The sequence below is a fragment of the Notamacropus eugenii genome, chromosome 2 (genome assembly GCF_028372415.1).
Source record: "Notamacropus eugenii isolate mMacEug1 chromosome 2, mMacEug1.pri_v2, whole genome shotgun sequence".
Classification (NCBI taxonomy): domain Eukaryota; kingdom Metazoa; phylum Chordata; class Mammalia; order Diprotodontia; family Macropodidae; genus Notamacropus; species Notamacropus eugenii.
This window is the reverse complement of record NC_092873.1, coordinates 361,375,153-361,394,665: the sequence shown is the minus strand read 5'-3', so window position 1 is coordinate 361,394,665 and position 19,513 is coordinate 361,375,153. Positions and strand designations below refer to the sequence as shown.

The 19,513-nt window shown below is 44.5% G+C and overlaps 2 protein-coding genes and 1 long non-coding RNA gene across 10 annotated transcripts; 1 reads left to right on the top strand and 2 right to left on the bottom strand.

Moving 5' to 3' along the window:
- Window positions 1-1,654: 1,654 nt before the first annotated feature.
- Window positions 1,655-6,979, bottom strand: LOC140528665 (nucleoside diphosphate kinase B). Its single transcript, XM_072646732.1, has 5 exons — window positions 6,671-6,979; window positions 6,173-6,302; window positions 4,688-4,789; window positions 2,903-3,015; window positions 1,655-1,997 (listed from the first exon to the last, which is right to left on the bottom strand). Exons 2-5 carry the CDS (start codon window positions 6,296-6,298, stop codon window positions 1,880-1,882), a joined length of 459 nt encoding a protein of 152 aa, XP_072502833.1. The 5' UTR covers window positions 6,299-6,302; window positions 6,671-6,979; the 3' UTR covers window positions 1,655-1,879.
- A 348-nt stretch (window positions 6,980-7,327) lies between these two features.
- LOC140528667 (uncharacterized) lies at window positions 7,328-14,358 on the top strand. 7 transcript variants are annotated; one of them, XR_011975253.1, is made up of 4 exons: window positions 7,328-7,687; window positions 9,435-10,895; window positions 11,608-13,291; window positions 13,624-14,358. It is a non-coding gene; the product is annotated as an uncharacterized lncRNA (long non-coding RNA). The 7 variants fall into 7 exon arrangements; XR_011975249.1 differs by having other exon boundaries at window positions 9,348-10,895; XR_011975248.1 differs by having other exon boundaries at window positions 8,162-10,895.
- Window positions 12,022-18,046, bottom strand: LOC140528666 (nucleoside diphosphate kinase A). Of its 2 annotated transcripts, none has more exons than XM_072646733.1 (5): window positions 17,819-18,046; window positions 15,235-15,364; window positions 13,876-13,977; window positions 13,024-13,136; window positions 12,022-12,286 (listed from the first exon to the last, which is right to left on the bottom strand). In XM_072646733.1, the coding sequence occupies exons 2-5, from the start codon at window positions 15,358-15,360 to the stop codon at window positions 12,169-12,171; spliced, it is 459 nt and encodes a 152-aa protein (XP_072502834.1). In that variant the 5' UTR covers window positions 15,361-15,364; window positions 17,819-18,046; the 3' UTR covers window positions 12,022-12,168. The 2 variants fall into 2 exon arrangements, with proteins under 2 accessions (XP_072502834.1, XP_072502835.1); XM_072646734.1 differs by lacking the exon at window positions 17,819-18,046 and adding an exon at window positions 14,490-14,592.
- Between the last annotated feature and the right edge of the window lie 1,467 nt (window positions 18,047-19,513).

Below are 19,513 nucleotides of genomic sequence, written 5' to 3'. Positions count from 1 at the left end.
TCGCTTCTATTCATCCAAACATCATGAACTTGAAGCTTTGGTTTACTCACCAGAATGCTACCCTCACCACTATCCCAGAGTAGACCCCTTGTCCAAGAGCCCAATTTATCTTTTCCTGTGAAACCCATAGGAATTTTGCACTAACCTATTAGCAAATTAAGCACAGACACTACGCCAGCTGCTGCAGATGCAAAGAAAGGCAAAAACAGTGCCCCTGTCCTCAAGACTACATTCTAGTAGAGGAAACATGGACATCAAGGTCCATAAATGAATGAAAAAAAATGCTTACTGTGCCTAGCATTGCACTAGGTTCTTGGAATACAAATAGAAAAGGCCATCTCTGCTCTCCAAGAGCTCATGTCAGGAGAAAATAAAATTCCAACTACAGAGTGAATGGGAAAGCCTGCAAGTCATCAGGCTGCAGTGCCTGGGGTGTGCAAGACAGAGGCAAGCCAGGCAGATATAAAGGACTGGTGGTCTCTCTTCCCATCTCCAGGCCATGTGCAGTCAAGCATCTTGGTTTGGTAGCCCCAGATAGAAAAGTGGGGAGGGTGTCCTCAGTGATGGACCAACTGTGGAAAGGAACCCGCCATGATCTGAAAAGGCTTCCTGCATAAGTGAGTATTTGAACTACCTTAAAGGGAGCCAGGAATTTTAAGAAATCAATGCAAGGAAGGGCATGAGGGACAGCCAGCACAAAGGCAATGAGACCTGTCACCTGCAAGGAACAGCAAGTGGGCTGATAAGGCTGAACTGTAGTAGAGTAGGGAGGAAGCTTAAGCCTAGTAAAGTATACAAAAAGACGACTTTATATCTGACCCTAAAAAGTCAATGCAGCCAACTGAGACTACTGAATAGCAGGGGTGACACAGTCAGACTTATATATTAGAAAAATCCCTTTGGTAGCTATGTGGACAATGGATTGCAGTGAGCAAAGAAAAGAAGCAGAGACCAGCCAAGCTAGGGTAATAATACAAACTGAACTAAACTAGCGGTAGCTTTAAGCAGGGAAAGGAACCTATACAGGATATGAGCATAGAAATGACTGGCAAACCACTGTCAATGTGGATATGATGAATAGAACAAGTTTAATATTCCAGAAATAAGCGCTCAGGGCTGAGTGCAGTAAGAGTATAGATAAGCACCTTTCTACTAATTGTACAAATTGTAGTTGGAAGGAAGCAACCCAGTAGAGTAAGTGGCAAGGGGAACTATCTGTATGTGAATTCAACTTCTTAGTTGTTTTCCTTTGATTGGGCAAGCTTCTTGACTTACTGGGCCTATTTGGTCTACAAAATGAGAGAGTTGTACCATACAGAACCAGACGATCTCCTCTGGCTTTAAGTCTCTGATATGCATGGTGACCTTCACATTAGCGATATAACAAGGCTGATTAAAACCTGAGTATTATTTGCTTTACAAGACTACTTATTACACCATATCTTTATTTTACAAGGGATCAAAGAAAATTGCTATCGCCCTCCTCAAAAAAATGAAACCAAGAAATGCACAGCCACCACTAGATAAAATATTCTTCTAGATTATGTAGGTTTAATCAATTCTTTTGTACTAACACTATCATGAACAAAATGTGCCAGGGTTTCAATTCATTTCTTTAAAACCCAGAAGTTTTCAATTCAATAACCATACAAGATTACCTCTTATTTCCAAGGTTTTATTGAACAGAATTACAGGATTGTTTTAGAAAATGATGATTCCAATTCCTTTCAATCCTCTGGCATGAAATGCTGTATTCAAGGATGGAGACATACATACATACAGACAGACAGACACACTCATACTCAGTGATGAAGACAGACACACGCATACCACAGCTACTAAAAAGAGTAGATCCAGTCTATATCCACTTTTAAAATTCTTATTCGTAGACCCAGTCATGAGCACAAGACTTATAATCAACCAGCTCTTCAGGCTTAAACCATAGGTTGATCTCCTTCTCAGCACTTTTTACAGAATCACTGCCATGAATGATGTTCCTAAGGAAATAATAATTGGAAGTTACTATTCTGTAAACAAAAAAACCCACACCAACTGTTTCCAGAACCCTCAGTAAGACCTGGTGATTCAGGAAGTCACACTGCTTAGAGAATCAAGTAGTGACCAACATCCATTAAGTGTGTTCACACAGGGGGTAGCCACACTAATGCAGATTAGAATACCCAGGTTGCCAATTAATAGAATCCTTGTCACAGCATCTTTACTGCTGTCATTAAATTTCTGCCCCACCCCCAACCCTCTTAATGCCAGTAAACAACTCGTTCCCAAATTTTAGCAAATTAAGGGATGCTATCTCAGATCTTCCAACCCTAAATCTACATATAAAAGGCCTGCCTAGACACAGATCTGGCTAAGAGGACATGAATCCTCACCCGACCCTCTATCATTATGCTTAGAATAGAACAAGCACCCTAATATTTAAGCAGTTCCCTTGCATACTTCAATTTTATAAACTGGATTATTTTTAATGCAGTAAGAAAGGTGACTATTTCAGGGAAACCTTTGTTAATTAACTCCAATTTTTTTTTAAGAGATGATGGGATACAGACTGGACTTATTACATCAGTCTAAAGAACTCCCTCTATCAAGCTAGATTGGCACCTTCTCTGCAACTTTTTAGTCTTATTGGGCAGAGTTGCCCAGGGTTCCCACAGAATTTTGTCTGGTCCAGGATCACAAAACCAATCTTTGTCAAAGGCAGGACATGAACCAGGTATTTTAGGCTTCAAAGCCAGCTCTATCAATCCCCTGCTTTGAGGATAATGATCATTGCCTACTTTTATCAGCTTTTCATGAACTTGAGTTTTTATCCATTAGATTTCATACATCAGGGTTATACAGCCCTTATATATAAATGTAATCAAGGCAATTCCCCAGAACCCACCTGCCAACTTGAATGCAAAAGTCCCCACGAATGGTGCCTGGCTTGGAATCAGCTGGGTTGGTCTCTCCCAGCATCACTCTACCTGTCTTCACCACATTCAAGCCCTCCCAAACCTTCATGGCAAGGAAAGAACAGCAAAGCAAAAATTCACATTAGGTTTATGTTCTGCCTGGTTGTGGTACAGCGGCCCCTGGCATAGAGACCTTTGTTCCCAACATTACAGTTACAAAGAGGAAAAACAAAACAATCCCCAACTTTTTATCTCAGGGAACTCCCTATCTAGATTGGAAGAAAAGAAAGATAAAATGACTTGAGAAATACAAAACTTCAGAGTAGAGGAGTCATTGATGAAAGAATGAATAGTGATTAGCCTAGGATGGAATGATAAAGAGCAAAGATGAGTTTTGAGCAAGGTTTTAAAAGGATGGTGGCACCAGGTAGGGGAAAGAACAGAGGTTAAGAAGAAATTATTTTGAGATCATCCAGTTCAAAATCCACACTTTAATGATGAAGAAATTGAGGCCTAGAGTCACATAGCAAACCTAGGAATTGAACCCAGGTCTCCTGACTCCTAATCCAAGATTCTTCCCTCTACAAGAACTTCGCAAAACAGAAATCAGGTTTGCCTACTCCAGCTGTCTATTTGGGTTGATTTCTGCCGGTAAGGCAAGTGCCACCTTTGACAAGACAATCTGTGACAACCCTCACTACAGATGTCATTTGCTTATTGCTTTCACTTCCTCCATGACCCATGCTGGTACGATGTAATCAATGAAAAAGCAGGATACCATACTGGGCCCTCCATTTTCTCTGCCCACATAAATAGTATTAATTAGAACTCAAAACTATATAGGAAAAAACTGGTAACAGCCTACTATAAATGATGGGCAGCCAGGATCCAAAGAATGAGGCCAATTCAAATCACACCCACAGTATTCTATTTTGCCCTGCGGTATATTAGGTCATTCTTGTCTTCTCTCTGTTCCTTAAAATTCAATCACTTTTCCTAGCTGCACCCATAAAATGAGAGAACATTACTAAGACTGTAAGCTCCATTCTGTTGGGAAATAGGTCTTATTGGAATTTTGTATTTCCCCCATAAAATAAGGTTCAAATATCAATCCCTTACATGATTCCAGAGGGCAGAAGATGAAGCATGCTACCCACCTACTTTGAAAGAAGCATAAAGGTACACAGTTAGGTAGCACAGTGGGTAGAGGACTGGTCCTGCTGTCAGAAATACCAATTCTAATCCAGCCTCATACACTAGCTGTGTGACCTGGGGCAAGTTGCTTAACCTGTCTGCCTCAGTTTCCTCATCCATAAAATAGATATAATAACAGCACCTACCTCCCAAGGATTGTTTTGAGAATCAAATCAGATAATATTTGTAAAGAACTCTGCCAACATTCAAGCACTACATGAATGCTACTAGATAGCTATTAAAATGCAAGATGAGACAAACTGCTGGACATGACCAATGTGGTCATTTGTTTTGCTGGTTTATGCAACTTGTTACTAGGGTTTATTTTTAATTGTTCAGTTGAGAAGGGAAGTAGAAAGGACAGATAAATAAATGCTTGTAAAATAAACAAAAAATAAAAATAATTTCTTTGGGAGCCCTAAATCCTCATGTCTTTGCACCCAGCAATTGTGTAGGTCTTTATTAAACTGAATCAAATAATGAGGAGCAGTGTAAGACAAAGGCTTTTAAGCTGGGTTTTGAAACAGTTCCTAGGAAATTGTAACCCCGTAACACTTGACTCCAAACACAAAGATACTTACCATGGCTACAACAGGCCCTGAGTTCATATATTTCACAAGCCCAGGGAAAAATGGCCTGTCCTTCAGGTCAACGTAGTGCTGTTTCAGATGTTCCTCTGAGGCCTAAGGCACATAAGAGTGGGGGTTATTAGAGGAAGACCTTATTGTTTCCCTATCCAAGTTTGAGAGAAGAGGAAGGGAGATGGAAAGCTTAGCACCACTTTGGCCAACAAGATGTTTTCTAAAAGCTCAGACAGATTCAGCATTTGCACACACACAAATCACCTATGTTATATACTCTGAAGACAGTCACTCTACATGCTGAGTCAGGCAGTCCACAGCACAACAACCAGGACTGTGAGGGGACATACAAAAATCCATTCAAGAAAATATGAACGATGTGGAATTTTTTTTCATGACTTCACGTTATAATTGATATCATAATAGCTGCTTTCTCAAGGGGTGAGGAGAAGCAGGAAAGAGGAGGAGGATCTGGAACTCAAAATTTTTTAAAAAAGAAATGTTACAAAAATTTTATGTGTAATTGGGAAAATTTAACAAAATAAAAACACATTTAAGAATGGAAAAAAGTATCCATTCAAGGAATCAAGTATTTAAAGGGCTGTCATTTGCAAGGGTAAGATTAACCTTATTGTCCTGACCCTTGAGGGTAAAACTGGTAGAAGCCAATTACAGAGAAGCAGACTTCATCTCAATACAGAGAATGTTCCGCCTCTCACTAGATGACTTCTTTCTAGCATATGGGAGAAGGGACTGCTGTTTAGGTATGTATAGGTTGTGTCCGAAAACTGTTGAATCTGAAGACTTTGACCAGCCCTGGACTTTGTAACTCCAACCCAACCTCAGCGCCTTTTTCTTGGCAGCATGGCCCACCAGTTATTCTATGAATCCAGGCCAGGTGGGCAGACAGATCTAAATACCGCCACTCTGGAGTGTCAAGACAGAATTAAAATATTTGAGCGTTTCGGGGAAAAAAAACTGCAAAAGCCTGAATCCTCTCTAAAGATGTGCTGCCTTGCAAACTGAGCATCCGAGTGAGCCGCCGCCCCTACGGGGGACGGACGGGCGCAGGCAAGTCCACAGAGGAGGAAGGCTCCTCCGGGGTCGGGACAGGTACGATCACCTTAGCCAAGGGCATCGGGCATTCCAGCGGCTGGCCGGAAGGGAGGGCCCTCCTGCCCTCCCAGCAGGGGCAGGCCAGAGTGCCAGGAGGCGCTGAAGATGGCGATCGCAGGCCGGCGGGGGGGGTTTCCCCTTCAGTAGTTAATTCATAAACTGAGAGCGAGGAGGCGCAAAGGCACGCGGGGGCAGCCCCGGGAAGGCAGGGCGTGCGCCCACGGCCAAGGGCACGGGAAGGGGGCCGGAAACCCTGCGGACCGTCCTCTGAACAGCGATCTCAGGCGCGTGTTACAGCACGTGCGGGGGGCTGCCACGGAACCGAACAAAGGCCCCCGAGACTCGGGGCGGCGGAGGGGGGGCGCTTACCCTCAGGAACTTCATGCCCACCAGGCGGAATCCCTTCTGCTCGAAGCGCTTGATGATGTCCCCGACCAGGCCCCGCTGGACGCCGTCGGGCTTGATGGCGATGAAGGTGCGCTCGGTGTTGGCCATGGTCCTGCGTGGGTAGGGAGGGCCGCCGGCTCAGGAAGGGCGTGGGCCGGCCTAGCCGGGGTGGGGCGAGGGCAGCGCGGGGTCCGCACCTAGCCTGCCCCGCCCGGGGTCCTGGGAGCGCTGCCCCTCCACCCCACCCCGGGGCCTGGGGGCGCTGCCCCCCTCCCCCATCCCGGGGCGCCCCTCCCCCCTCCCCGGCGCCTCGGCGGGGTCCACGTGGCCCTCCCGGAGCGCAGGGGCGGCTTCCGCTCGGCCGGGATTCCTTCCCTCCCTGCCGGCCCCCCCCCCCCCCCGGAGGAGACGAGGGCAGGGGGCTGGGGCGGAGCCGCGGCGAGCGCCGCCAGCGGGGAGCGGGGGCCCAGCGGTCCTCACCAGGGAAGCTCAGGCTGAAGCAGGAGCAACGGGCGGCGGCGGCTGCGGCAGAGCAGGCGGCTGGAGCCCCAGGGGTCCGTCAGCACTTAACACTGAGCGAGAACCCAGAGCCCGCCCCCATCGCCGGGGGGCGGGGCCTGTGACAGGGGGCGGGGCCGGGAAGGAGGCCTGGGAAGGGAGGGGGAGGGGCTGAGGAGAAGGGACGGGGGAAGCGGAGAAGAGAGGGGAGGGGAGCGGAGAAAGGACGGGAGTGGAGAGGAGCTGAGGGGAAGGGATGTGAGTGGGGGGAAGAGAGGGGAGGAGGGGGAGGAGCAAGGAAATGGGAAGAGGACAGTTTACGGAGTGGAAAGGTCACTGCATCGAAGAGTATGTGGTGGGGAGTAAGATATAAGAGAATGTGAAGGTGGGCATCCAGGTGACTCACTGGGGAGACTGCTGACCTGGAGTCGGGAAGACCTGAGTTCTAATTCTTTAATTCTAATTCAGCCCCAGAATTTTACTAGCTATGTGACCCTGGACAAGTTACTTAACCTCTAATAGCCTTAATCCACTGGAGGAAATGCCAAACTGCTCCTGCGCCTTTGCCAAGAAAATCCCGTGAATGGTATCGGCCTGCTGTGGTCTATGAGGTCAGGAGGTCAGACACCACTGAACTAGAGACTAGGAAGGCCTTTGAATGCGGGGCAGAGGATGTCATTCTGGAGGCAACACGGAGCCAATGGAGTTTATTGGGGTGGGGGAACATGACCGGACTGAGGGGGTGTGTGATGTGGTCAGACTGGCCCTTCAGAAAATCACTTGGATGGAGGAATGGAGGATGCACTGGAGCAGAGTCCTGAGGAAGGCCGACCCCCAAGTCCAAGCGTGAGGTGATGAAGGACTGCACCAGAGTGACGGTGTCAGAGGAGAGGACAGGGAATATCTGAGAGATGTTGCAGAGATGAAATCAATAGACCTTGGCAACAGCCTGGATATGGGGATTAAGAAATAGAGGAGCCTGAGAATGACTCCTAGGTGGTAAGTATGGGGGCCTAGGAGGATGATGTTGCCCTTGACTGTAATAGGAAAGGCAGGAAGGAGTCATGTTTAGGGGAAAAGCAATGAGTTCAGTTTGGGATACGTTGAATTTAAGATGTCTACCAGATGTCCAGTTCTGGATGTCTGAAAAGCAGCTGGAAATGCAAGATCAGAGGCTGGCAGAGAGATTGGGGTAAGAAAGATAGATTTGAAAATCATCAGCATATAGAGGGTGATTAAATCCACGGAAGCTGATGATCCTCAGTTTCCTTGCTTAGGAGTTCCCTCTGCCAATGAACTCTTACATTCAGTTCCTAACCCTTTGAATCTCCAGCAACTGGATTCCCAGCTGTTGGCACAGAGTCTGTTTATGGTGGGAATTAAATGCCTGTCGACTGATTGGCTGAATATTGACCTGGTAGATGGAGTGGGAAGGAATTTCAGAGATGTAGTTAAAGTTCCTTCATTTCACAGATGGAGAGTAAATCCATGAGTAGAGAAATAGCTTCTCCAAAAATACAGCACTGGGACAGAGAAAGGGATAGAAAGGGATTTCACCACACTGTGACCATTCCAACCTGCCAGAAAGAAGGGGAGCTGACTGTGGTGAGAAAGTGTCATGTCATTTTCCTCCTTGGTAAAATGAAGGCTGAGCTAAAACTCTCAAGGCCCCTTCTAGCTCTAAGCACAGATTGACCCTTTTCCCATCCCAGGGACATTTCTTGTCAGTTTCCAGTTCCTGGAGGTCTGAGCCAGCCCCCAGATAGAGCCCCTTGCTTGGAACCTAGAGACACCGCAGAGCCACTGAAGGAGACCCAATGGCTTTCCTAGGGGTCAAGAAGGGAGTTTCACCTGTACTTTTTCTACACCTGACTCAACTTCAGAAACTAGGCCACTAACACCTACAGAGAGAGCTCCTTCCTGATTCTCTCTTCCCTTCCAGTATACCTACTGCCAGGCACCTTGGAGCAGGTATACCTACAAGAGTGAAACCTGGCCTCCTCAGGGGCAGGGACTATCTTTTACATTTCTTTGTATCCCCAGTGCTTACTTAGGACAGTACCTGGCATACTATAGGCATTTAATGTTTCCTGACTGACTCAGTCATTTGAAATACAGATTATTCTGCCTATAAGTGGGAGTCTGCTTCTGCTAGGAAATGATTAAACATTTCTATTATAGGAAAGTAATGGGTGATTGGCATGCAGTAAAAAAATGACAAACAAGAATCTAGAGAAGCACAAAAAGATAAATGATTGTGAATGAAGTTAGCAAAGAAAGCAATATATATGTGTATAGACACACAAATCTATACATACACATGTATGTATGCATACGTATATACTGTGACACAGTGAAGGGTGTTGTTTACATTGATGTAATGGTGTATGTAGATTATTTATAGAATGTTGTATTTACGTTGTGGAAATTATATTTATTTACAATGTTAACAGTTATATGTAATACATATATATGATTACTATAACAATGTAAGTAGAACCCCCCCCCCCCAAATTCCAAACACTATATAATTATACTAAGCTGGAGAAGAGTTGAGAGATTCATTGCAGAAGTAAGGGACTATGGCTGTGGAATACTGTATATGCTGTAAAATTTTATGCTAATTGCTTTTTTTCTTACTTTTTAAAATTATTACAAGACTCACCATTGAGGGAAGGAAGAGGGATGTCTTTGGACATGAATGTGAGGAAACAAGTCACATTAAAATAAGATTTTTTTTTTTAAGAAAAATCAACTCTGTTAGCCCAGCATTATCCAAGCTGCTCCTTCCCATGAGGAGTCCCACAGGTCAGTGATCTCATCTCAAATCTAAACTATTCTTAGGCCCCACAGCACAAAATCTTTCTCCTGTCCCTTAATCTTTGTTCCATACCCTCTTTCAAACTCAAATTTACCAAACTCTGTACTAGATCCTCCTGAAAGGTGTCTATTCTTCTCTCCTCACCTACTCCCCTCAACCCTCAGTTCACCTTCATACCTCAAATGGTTATTGTGCAGGATTTACATGAATCAAATGAGATGTGTATGAAGTAATTTGCATACTGTAAAGTGCTATAAAATATCAATTTATTATTATGATCATCATCCTGTCCCAGAATCACCATGCCCAAATAAGCAGGGAAAATACCAACCAGATAAAATTGCTTCAGGCAACTTGTGGAATGAAAAATTACCCATAGGGGCTTGCCTGAGTCTGCAGTTTATTCTGAGGTCATGACATACCTCAAATCAACTTTTTATAAAAAAGGATAATTCAGGCAGGCCTCGTATAGTCCTTTGATGCTCCTTCAGTTATAGCACAGGACCATGCCCCATAGCATATACTCATTCGTTTACTCAAAAAGCATTTTTAAGTGCCTTCTATATATTTGGGATAGTGACAAACAAAATGGACTTGGCCCTTGGAGGCTACGTTCTATTGCTCAATACTTCCTCAATAAATTAAACACCATGATACATTTTCATACATTTACTATGCAAAAGCACCTTCCCTTGTTGAAATGTGCCATGGGTTCAATATGGGATGGGATCATCATTCTTACCTCCCAAGCTGTCTACCTGAACTCATTTCCCAGAGCCAACACACCAAGGTTGCAAGGCGGAAAAGGAACAGCAGCAGGAACTACCAGGAACAAAAGGGAGGGTGCTAAGCACAAGAAAGCATGAGGGATGTGTGGATCATTGGGAAGTCCTGGTAGGCTCCATGACCCAAGGAAACAGCATATTGGACAGAGAAATACAGAAAAGACAAGAGGCTCATTACCTCAGCAGATGAGCAAAGGGGGAACTAAAGGGATCCTGGTTATCATTGGCATAAAAAGTTATAATTGGCACAATGTTCAATATTATACACACCAGCCAGTGTGAATGCCAACTGGTAATTGACAAAACCTTATCATAAGGGTATGGGCAGTTAGGAGCTAATGGAAGAATATGAGCATATATTTTGTTTAAAACCAGGCAGAATGTTACTGGGGACAGAATGACCAAGTTGGGGAGGTGGGTGGGAAATCTCATTTAGAGGTCACTCCTTATCTCCACAAGTCCTGTAGAGGGGTAAACTGGTATAATTAAATCTCACTATCCCGCTGCTCCAGGAAGCATCATGGTGCACTGATGAGTGATGAATTTGTAAGTCATGGGACCTAAGTGAATCTCAGCTCTGCCACTTCTTTCTTGTGACTGGGTGAGTCAAGTCCTTACTTGGACACCATTTTCTCATTTGTAAAAGAGGGCATTGGGCTAAATGGGACCTCTAAGACCCCTTCCAGCCTGAGATCTATGATCTTATGCAGAGCTATACTTATGCTTGAACAGCTGCTTGGGAAAAGGAGTTTAACTGGCCATGACAGAGAAAACTATCTCTTGGGGAATTCTTAGCGTTAGGTGGATCATAACCAGTATCACCAAGGCCATAATGTACTTAGGGTTCAGCATAACAGGACCCACTGTAGTGGTAATTTAAATGGGAAGACCTTTCCCATTCACTGATAGGCCCATGTGACCTGCATAAGTCACATGGAGCCTAGGTCACACAAGTCCGAGTCACAGGAAGCCTGTGGTAGGAGTTTACTGTAGGTGTGGAGCAGGAAGGAGGGTTAAACAAGAGGCCAGGTTAGAGCAGAGAGGAAGTTAGTAATGAGAACAGTCAGAGCTAGGAAGGATGTAGGCAAACAGGCAGCTGGCTAGTGTGAGAGAAAGGGCTTTTTTGTGATTTTGTTTAAAAGGGCCTGCTTGTGATGTGTTTAATGAAGCTGGTTTGCAGGAAGCCTGGCAGGGGGAAGGCTTGGGGAAGCTGTTGCCCTCTGCATTGTTATTGTGCATGGATTTCTTTGTTGCTGTGATGGATTTGGCTTTCTGATATCTGAATAAATGTTTTGGTTCTGTCTTCCATACAGAGAGTCGGTTGTATTTCAAGATTCACAACTGCACCGGCATATTCATGGCCACCATAGGCACTGTGAGTTATTGCGTTGGCACTACACCTACCTATGATAGCAGGGGAATTAGAGCTTTTGAGAAACATCTATCACTTCTACAACAAATCTTCCCAATGACCAACACTTACATGATCTTCATAACAATCATATGAAAGAATAGAGATTGGGCCTCCCTCACCTGTTCCCCGCTCCCCCCATTCTCTCTCTAGAACTGTTTATCTCCACTGTATCAAAGTCTAAATATCAATAATTTGTCAATTCTTTACACTACTCCATCAATTCAACCAGTCCAATATACAAAAAGAAAAGAAAGCTGGAAATATTAACATCCTCCCACCCCTTCCCCTCAGTACCACAGAATGACACACTCAATAGCTCAAACAACCTTTTAATGTGACGAGAAAGGTGGACCATTGTGCAATCAAAGCATAGAAGTCTCCACAGTCCATATGGAAGCCCTTGGAAATAAGCAGAGCCACAGCCTGGTCCCCTGCCTGTGGGAATGGAGAAAGCTCCACATCATTCATAGATCCACTGCTGGGCGCAGCTCTTGTAATCAACCAATTCATCAGGATGAAACCACAAGCCAATCTCCTTCTCAGCACTCTCCACTGAATCACTGCCATGAATAATATTCCTGGGAAGGAAAGGGTATGAAAGAAAAAAAATTCTGTCATGTCAGCATAAAAAAGGGATTAAAAAGCACAGTGTCATTCCTGCAGCCCCTTCATTCCTACTACCAGCAAGATGCAAAAGAAAATGGTCAGGTTGTGAAGTGGGCCTCCTGTCTCTGAGGGGAGAGGTGATGGACTGTAGGTATGACATAAAGTATGTATTTTTCAGACATGGCCCATGTGTTGATTAGTTTTGTATAACTGTATTTCTTTTGTTAAAAGGTAGGGTGTTTGGGGTATCATCAGGAAATGACTTTTTTTAACGTATTCATAAAATATACCTTCCCTCCAAGTGACTCCACCTCCAAAGATATGAAAAATGCCAGAGTCCCACTTCTCTCTTTTGACGATTTGAAACTTCCCTAGCCATGTAAGCTGATCCAAAGTCCAAAAATAAAAAATTTCGCTATCAACTATTGTTTTTTAAATCACAACCTTCCACAAGAATGGCTCAAACAACACCACCACAATGGTACAGGTACAAAGTTGACAACAGACAGTTTACGGTTTTTGTGAACTCATGTTGTTGACTGACCTAAGATAGAGGTCCAGAGCCAAGCCATTAGGTAAGAAAGGTTTACTGAAACATATGAGCCTCCTTCTAGTATTACTGCAACTTATGCACATTTTTATCCCCCAAAGTTGTGCTGGAGGAGCACAAATCCCTCTGACAATGAGCTCCACAAGCACCAAGACCTACCTGCCAACTTGAATACAGAAGTCCCCACGGATGGTCCCTGGTTTGGAATCTGCCGGGTTGGTCTCTCCCAGCATCATTCGACCCGTCTTCACCACATTCAGCCCTTCCCAGACCTCCACAGGGAAAGAGGAAGAAGTCAAGGGAGAAAAGGAATCAGTGGGGAAGATGCAGAGCAGAAGATGCTAATTCCAAAAGCACTCTCCTCCTGGAGAGAGGACCCACTAGTCAGACCTCCACAGACCCAAGATTCAGATATGTCTAGGAAAGAGTAAGTAAAGTCCAACTGGGATTCTGGGGGATGAGTTAGGTAAAATCTCAGCCTCAAATCATAGGCCCTCAGTTCTACAGACAGATCTGCATTATCTGAAATGGGTCAGAGGATTCAGCTCATCTCCAACTCAAAGAATCCTCCAAGACCACAGTATTCCCTGTATATAGGCAAGGATGGTAATAGTAACAATAACTGACATTTATGTGGTGCTTTCAACTTTACAATGCATTTTCCATACATTACAATACTGTGATGGTGGGACCAAATCTATGGATTTAGGGCTAAAAGGAACCTTATTGGTCACTTTATCCAATCTCCTTATTTTACAGATGAGAAAACTAAGACACAGAGGGGTGAAGTCACTTGGCCAAGGTCACACAGATTATCTGAAGCATTAGGAATCTGACGCTCAGAGAAGTGTCAGGTGTCAGAAGAGGGATTAAAATCCAAGTCCTCCTCACTCCAAGTCCAGGACTCTGGCCACTATACCAAGATGTTCCAAGAATGGGAATTTACCATAATTCATCCTAATCTATCCTCAACACCCCTAGTTTACACAAACAGTCCCTACAAATACTCACCATGGCTACCACAGGGCCGGAATGCATGTACTTGACCAAGCCTGCATAGAAGGGACGATCCTTCAGATCAATGTAGTGCTCTCTAAGAAGGTCTTCAGAAGCCTGAACCACAGAAATGAGGATGAGAACCAAGGCCCTAAAGTGATCTAAACCATGTTAAATCTATTCCCACCTTTAAAATCACAGCATACATTTTAGATGCCTGATTCAGAGATGAGGTCAAGTCCCCAACATAAGTGCTAATGGAAGGGAATGGTTTTTCACTTCTTTTTTGTTTTATAATTTAGCACTTAGTACAGTGCCTGACACATAGTATGTATTTAAGAAATGTTAATTGAATTGAATTGTCATATAGTGCTTTTTCTTCTTTTTTCCTCCCTATTTCATACTGCTGGACTTGGGTTAATCATGAAAAGCCCTAAGAGTTTTAGAGGAGAAAGAGAACTAAGACCTTTATTTTACAGTAATAAACATTAAAATTAATTTGTATTCTCTGTTCACTTGTCAACAGCAGAGGGATAGTCCAGAAACAAAGCCAGATATATTTTTTAATTTTCCGGAGCAAATCTAAGGTTGATTTTTATGGCCAACTCCTAATTATTCAAACTGCCAACCTGCATTGTGGATTCTCCAAACTCCTTGTTTCTCCTTCCATGTTTTTGGGATGAGTGGGTCATAACTGGCATGTTTTTGAGGTACGATGATTTCTCAACTTATCTGCACCAAAGAGTGAGTAAAGGAGACATTGGAGCTGAAAAATCTCACTTTCAGGGGTGGGTGTTCTTTCTCCTTCTTTAGAGTAGATGCTCCCCAAGGACAGAGCCCACGTCCTCTTTGTATCCCCCCATCATGGTTATAATTCAGAACTCTACACACAGTGGGTACAGACTATTTGAAAGATCTGGCTTGAATGCAGCCTGCCTCAGAAAAGAAAATGGTTTTCTAAAATGATCTATTCTGGGAAGCTCAGAATTACACACTCAAATATGCCCTAGAGCATGTGGAATTAGAAGGATAAGTGGGTTTATTAAGAAGTCCTCTATCTTGTAGGGTGGGGGCTTCTTTCAAAAGTGAAAAGATAAAAGATATAAACTGGGACAAAGGCACCCAGACAGAGACAGCCCCATGATATAACAGCAGGCCACTGAACACCTCCTAGCCCTACCTCAAGAAAACTGATGCTCCCTCTTCCCCAAAAGATCATGAAAAGTGAAAAATAATTCACATTGACTCCCTTCACTCCAACTCTCATACCTTATTCCCACCACCATTCCCACCCCTGTACCAGGGGAAAGTGTACCATCCCATCATACCAAATGAGAAAGTACATTTGCTCAAAAGAGGAAATAACCTACTTACTTGCATGAATTTTAAGCCAACAAGACGGAATCCTTTCTGTTCAAAGCGCTTAACAATCTCTCCAACCAGGCCCCTCTGGACCCCATCTGGCTTAATGGCAATAAAAGTACGCTCACCGGTAGCCATGATCCTAGAGGTGAGGTGGCAGGGGGAATGAGACTGTAAGTGTCCTGTTTGTATTGTCATCCTTCCCAAGTAGATTACACAGTTAAGCTGATTTAAATCTATCATACCAACTCAAAGCTTTTTGATTACAAACCTGTTCCCTAAATCTAACTTTAATATCAATTTTTAAAAAGTAAAACATTTCTCCTAATCCCATGGATCCTACTTTTTTCCTATTTAATTCAGTATGTGTTTATCAAATATTTACTGCTTAAAATGGAACTGTAATAACTATGGGAAAGAAAATAAAAGTAGCAACAAATCATCCCTGCCTTGATTTCTCAGACAAATCTACCTATCCTTTTCCCCTTTCACTCCCTACCTTAAATTATACTCATCTGTAGGCGACAACAGTAGCATACACTGAACCAGAAGGCAATACAAGGTAGTACAAAACAAGTGAGTTTGTGGTGCTCCATTCAAATCCTATGATGATGCCTCATGGTGCAGAGGTGACCCTGGGTGCTACACCTGGGGAAAGCAAGCTGTGACATGACCAACCAAGCTGGAATATCTTTGAGTACAGGTGCTAATTATCTAACTTCCCCTTGGTATCAGTGTAGCTGAGTGTACAACAGCTCTTCACCAAGGAGGCTAGCCAACAGGTGATGAATTTTTCAGCCCCTAAGCCTTGCTATCTGCATGATGGGAGAAGAGGGAGATGGGGGAAACAGATGAAATTACATATCTACCAAATCTAATGATGTAAGAAAAGCCTGTGGTATAGATCCTATTCTATATAACTCTAAGAATTCTCATAAACATTTAGAGATTGAAGACCTCAGAGTTCAAGTTCAAACCATGCATTTTACTGATGTGGAAACCAAGGCCCAAAGAATCAAAGTGACTTGTCCCAAATCACAAAGCAAGCTGGTAGCAGTCAGTTTTGGGACTTGAGTCTCCTTCTTCCCAATCTATCCCTCCTTCCCTTAGAGCAAAAGAAAAGGTTGTCATCTAAAACCCTTTTGACTATATGTATGTATATGTGTATGTGTGTGTATATAGATATATGTATATATATCTATATACACACACATGTATAAAAGAGGGGAAGGACCCATGTGCACAAAATATTTATAGAAGCACTTTTTGGTTGTTGTATAGAACTGTAAACAAACTGGGTGCCCATCAAAAGAGGAATGGCTGAAGAAACTACGGTATAAGGTAATGGAATAGTATTATAGCAAAAGCAATGATAAAAGGAACTGATTCAGAGAAAGCTGGGAATAATTGTAAAAATGACGCAAAATGAAGAGAGCTGCACCAAGAGAACAATGTATCCGATGATAACAACGTTGTAAAGGACAAAAAAGTGTGAATAAGTATACAATGACTAATTATTACTCCAAAAGACTTGGGATAGCACATTCATCCAACCTCTGGGCAGACAATAGCCAGACGTGAGGTGCGGAGTGAGACAAACATTTTCAGACAGTCAATTTATGGTTCCTTTCTGCTCGACCATTACTTATTTTACTTTCCTGGAGTGTAGCAGGGAAAAAAATTAAAAGGGTAGTAACAGTAATACAAAAATGCGGAAGGGGGGGTGTCAGACATTAAAAACACAGAGAAGAGGCAGAAGCAAGTTCAGAATGAAACACAGGCAAGAGAAGCAGTGATGATGGACCTTCTGAGTAAAATTCAATATATATATTTTTTTAAATCATACTTAAAATAGCAAAGGGATCCAACGGAGAAAGCATTGGAACTGGAGCCAGAAAGGCCTGAGCTCCAACGCTGCCTCAGACGCTTAATAGTGTGATCCTGGGCCATGTCACTTAACCTGTGTTCCTCAGTTTCTTCATGTGTAAAATGGGGACTACAGTAGCACCTACTTCCCAGGGTCGCTGTGAGGACAAAATATTTGTACAGCATCTTAAAGAGCCATATAAATACCAGATTTTTAAATAGATTTTGGCAGCGTGTGACCCACAAGCCTTTTTGTGTGCTCTGTATAAGGAAGTGTTCGTGCTTGTCAATTTCACAAGTAAAAGGGACCTTAAAAGAGAGAGGGAAAAAAGGAACCAAGTGTACGCTGACATGGTGACTAGCAAAGAAGGGAAGAAGGATCCCGGGAAGGGGATGCAGGTAGAGGTCCATGGGACCTTGGGCCGGTCACTTCGCCTCCGTACGCCTCAGTTTCTCTATCCGTAAAATGACGATGCTGAGTCAGCTACCCCCCCATCCCATCCAGCTCCAGGCCCACGAACCTACGACCCCAAGGGGAACCCCAACGCCCCAGGTTTAGGGACATCCCCGAGTCCCAGCCCTCTCCGGGGATCAACACTTGGGCTGTGCGGCTCTAATGCGGGGACAGAGCGGAGAGGAACCGGGCTGGGGCTCAGATTGCTCCCCGGGAATCCCCGCCGACAAAAGCTGCCCGAGCCCTTGACTTCCGCGCCCCTGGAGCTCCCCTCACCTGGACCCGCAGTCTGTACCCGCGTCCTGGTTCCACCTGCCCAGAAGCTGTCCCGGCGCCACGTGGTCCTCTGCGAACCGAGCGCGGAACGCTTCCGCTTAAGTCTAGGGATCCCGGGAGCCGATTCTGACGAGCACCGGACGCTTTCCTTTACTCCCCGCCCCCTTAGCGTAGTCTGCGTAGAGAGGATACCATTTCCCGACGCTCTCCTGCGGATGACTACTTCCGGTGTAGTCCGCTTTTTCCTGTTCCGCCCAGATGAGGAGAAGGGTGGGGCGAGTATCGTGGCTTTCTCCCTTCCTGCGGTCTTCCTGGCTCCACCCTACAGGCCCTCCCCTCCTCACCCTGCCAGGGCCCGCACGACGGCGCCATCCCTGGCCCGGAACTCGGCAGTCGCTCTTACAACCGTGCACTTGGTGTCCCGGCCGCACCTTCCGTGCTTCACCCTCCCACTTTCCTGGCCCGTAATGTTCCTCGGCCCCATCCGGGGCCTTCCCCTCCCCCACCCCCACTCCCGCGGCTGCCTGTTCTTTGTCTGCCCGGAGCCGCCTCTGCCTGCTCCTCCTCCACACGCCTTGTGTCTGTGCGCTAGAGAAATAGGTATCTTAGTACGTATTTGTACACGTACCCTCGATGGCCCAAAAGCCTTGTTGCACTTTTAATAGCTGAATTATAAGTAGCGATTACGTCATTCTTTGTATTGAACCTTCCGTAACCAAGAAGGTGCCTGCCATGTTGGTGCAGTGGGGAGAGCACTGGGTTCCAAATCAACGTCAGACCCAAGCTGTATGACCCTGGGCCAGTCACTTAACCCTTCCCTGCGTAGAACTGGAGAAGGAAGTGGGAAACTACTCCAGTATCCTTGCCAAGCAGCCCTCATGGACAGGTGGTCAAGGGGGTTATGAGGAGTGCAACAGGACCCAACAACAACGAAGACATGTTGGTGCTGGATAAGTAGATTGCTGACTGTTCCCCCAAACGTGGGATTCCATCCCTGCTCTTGGTGCCTTTGCACAGGCTGTCTTCTGTGTATCAAATACACATCTCACCTCATCCACGCCTTCCTTTTCGTCAAAGAAACACTCTTGAAATTATTTACTTCTCTGTGTAATTGTATGTGAGTCGATTCAAGCATTTATTATGTGCCTACTGTTTGCCAACTGCTGGGGATGAAAAGACTTAAATGATTAAACTGCCTGTTCCCTAGCTTACTTCCCATCATGGGAAACAAAATGTACACAGAAGAAAATGTAAAATATGTACAAAGTTAAAGAAAAAGCAATTGGAGGAAGAAGGAGTTGGGGAAGAGACACTGACATCCAGGGAAGATTAGGAAAAATCTCCTGTGGTAAAACAAGCTGAGCCTTTATAGAAGCTAGGTATTCCATAAGGCAGAGGCCTCAATGAAAGGCACATATTAGAGATAGAAAATCATATAGAAGATATGGAGAAAAGGGCAGTTTGACTGAATTCCAGAATTTGTGAAAGGGAATAACATCTAATATGCCTGGAATGGTAGGTCAGTGATAGATCCTGAAGTATTTTAAAAGCTAGTCAAAGGAGTTTACATTTGATCTTGGAAAGGAGATACTGGACCTATTTGAGCACGGAATGACAAGGTCAGGTCTGTACTTGGGGAACTGAGGAGGCTTTATCAGAGAGGGAAGAGATGAAACACCAAGACTAATTAAGATA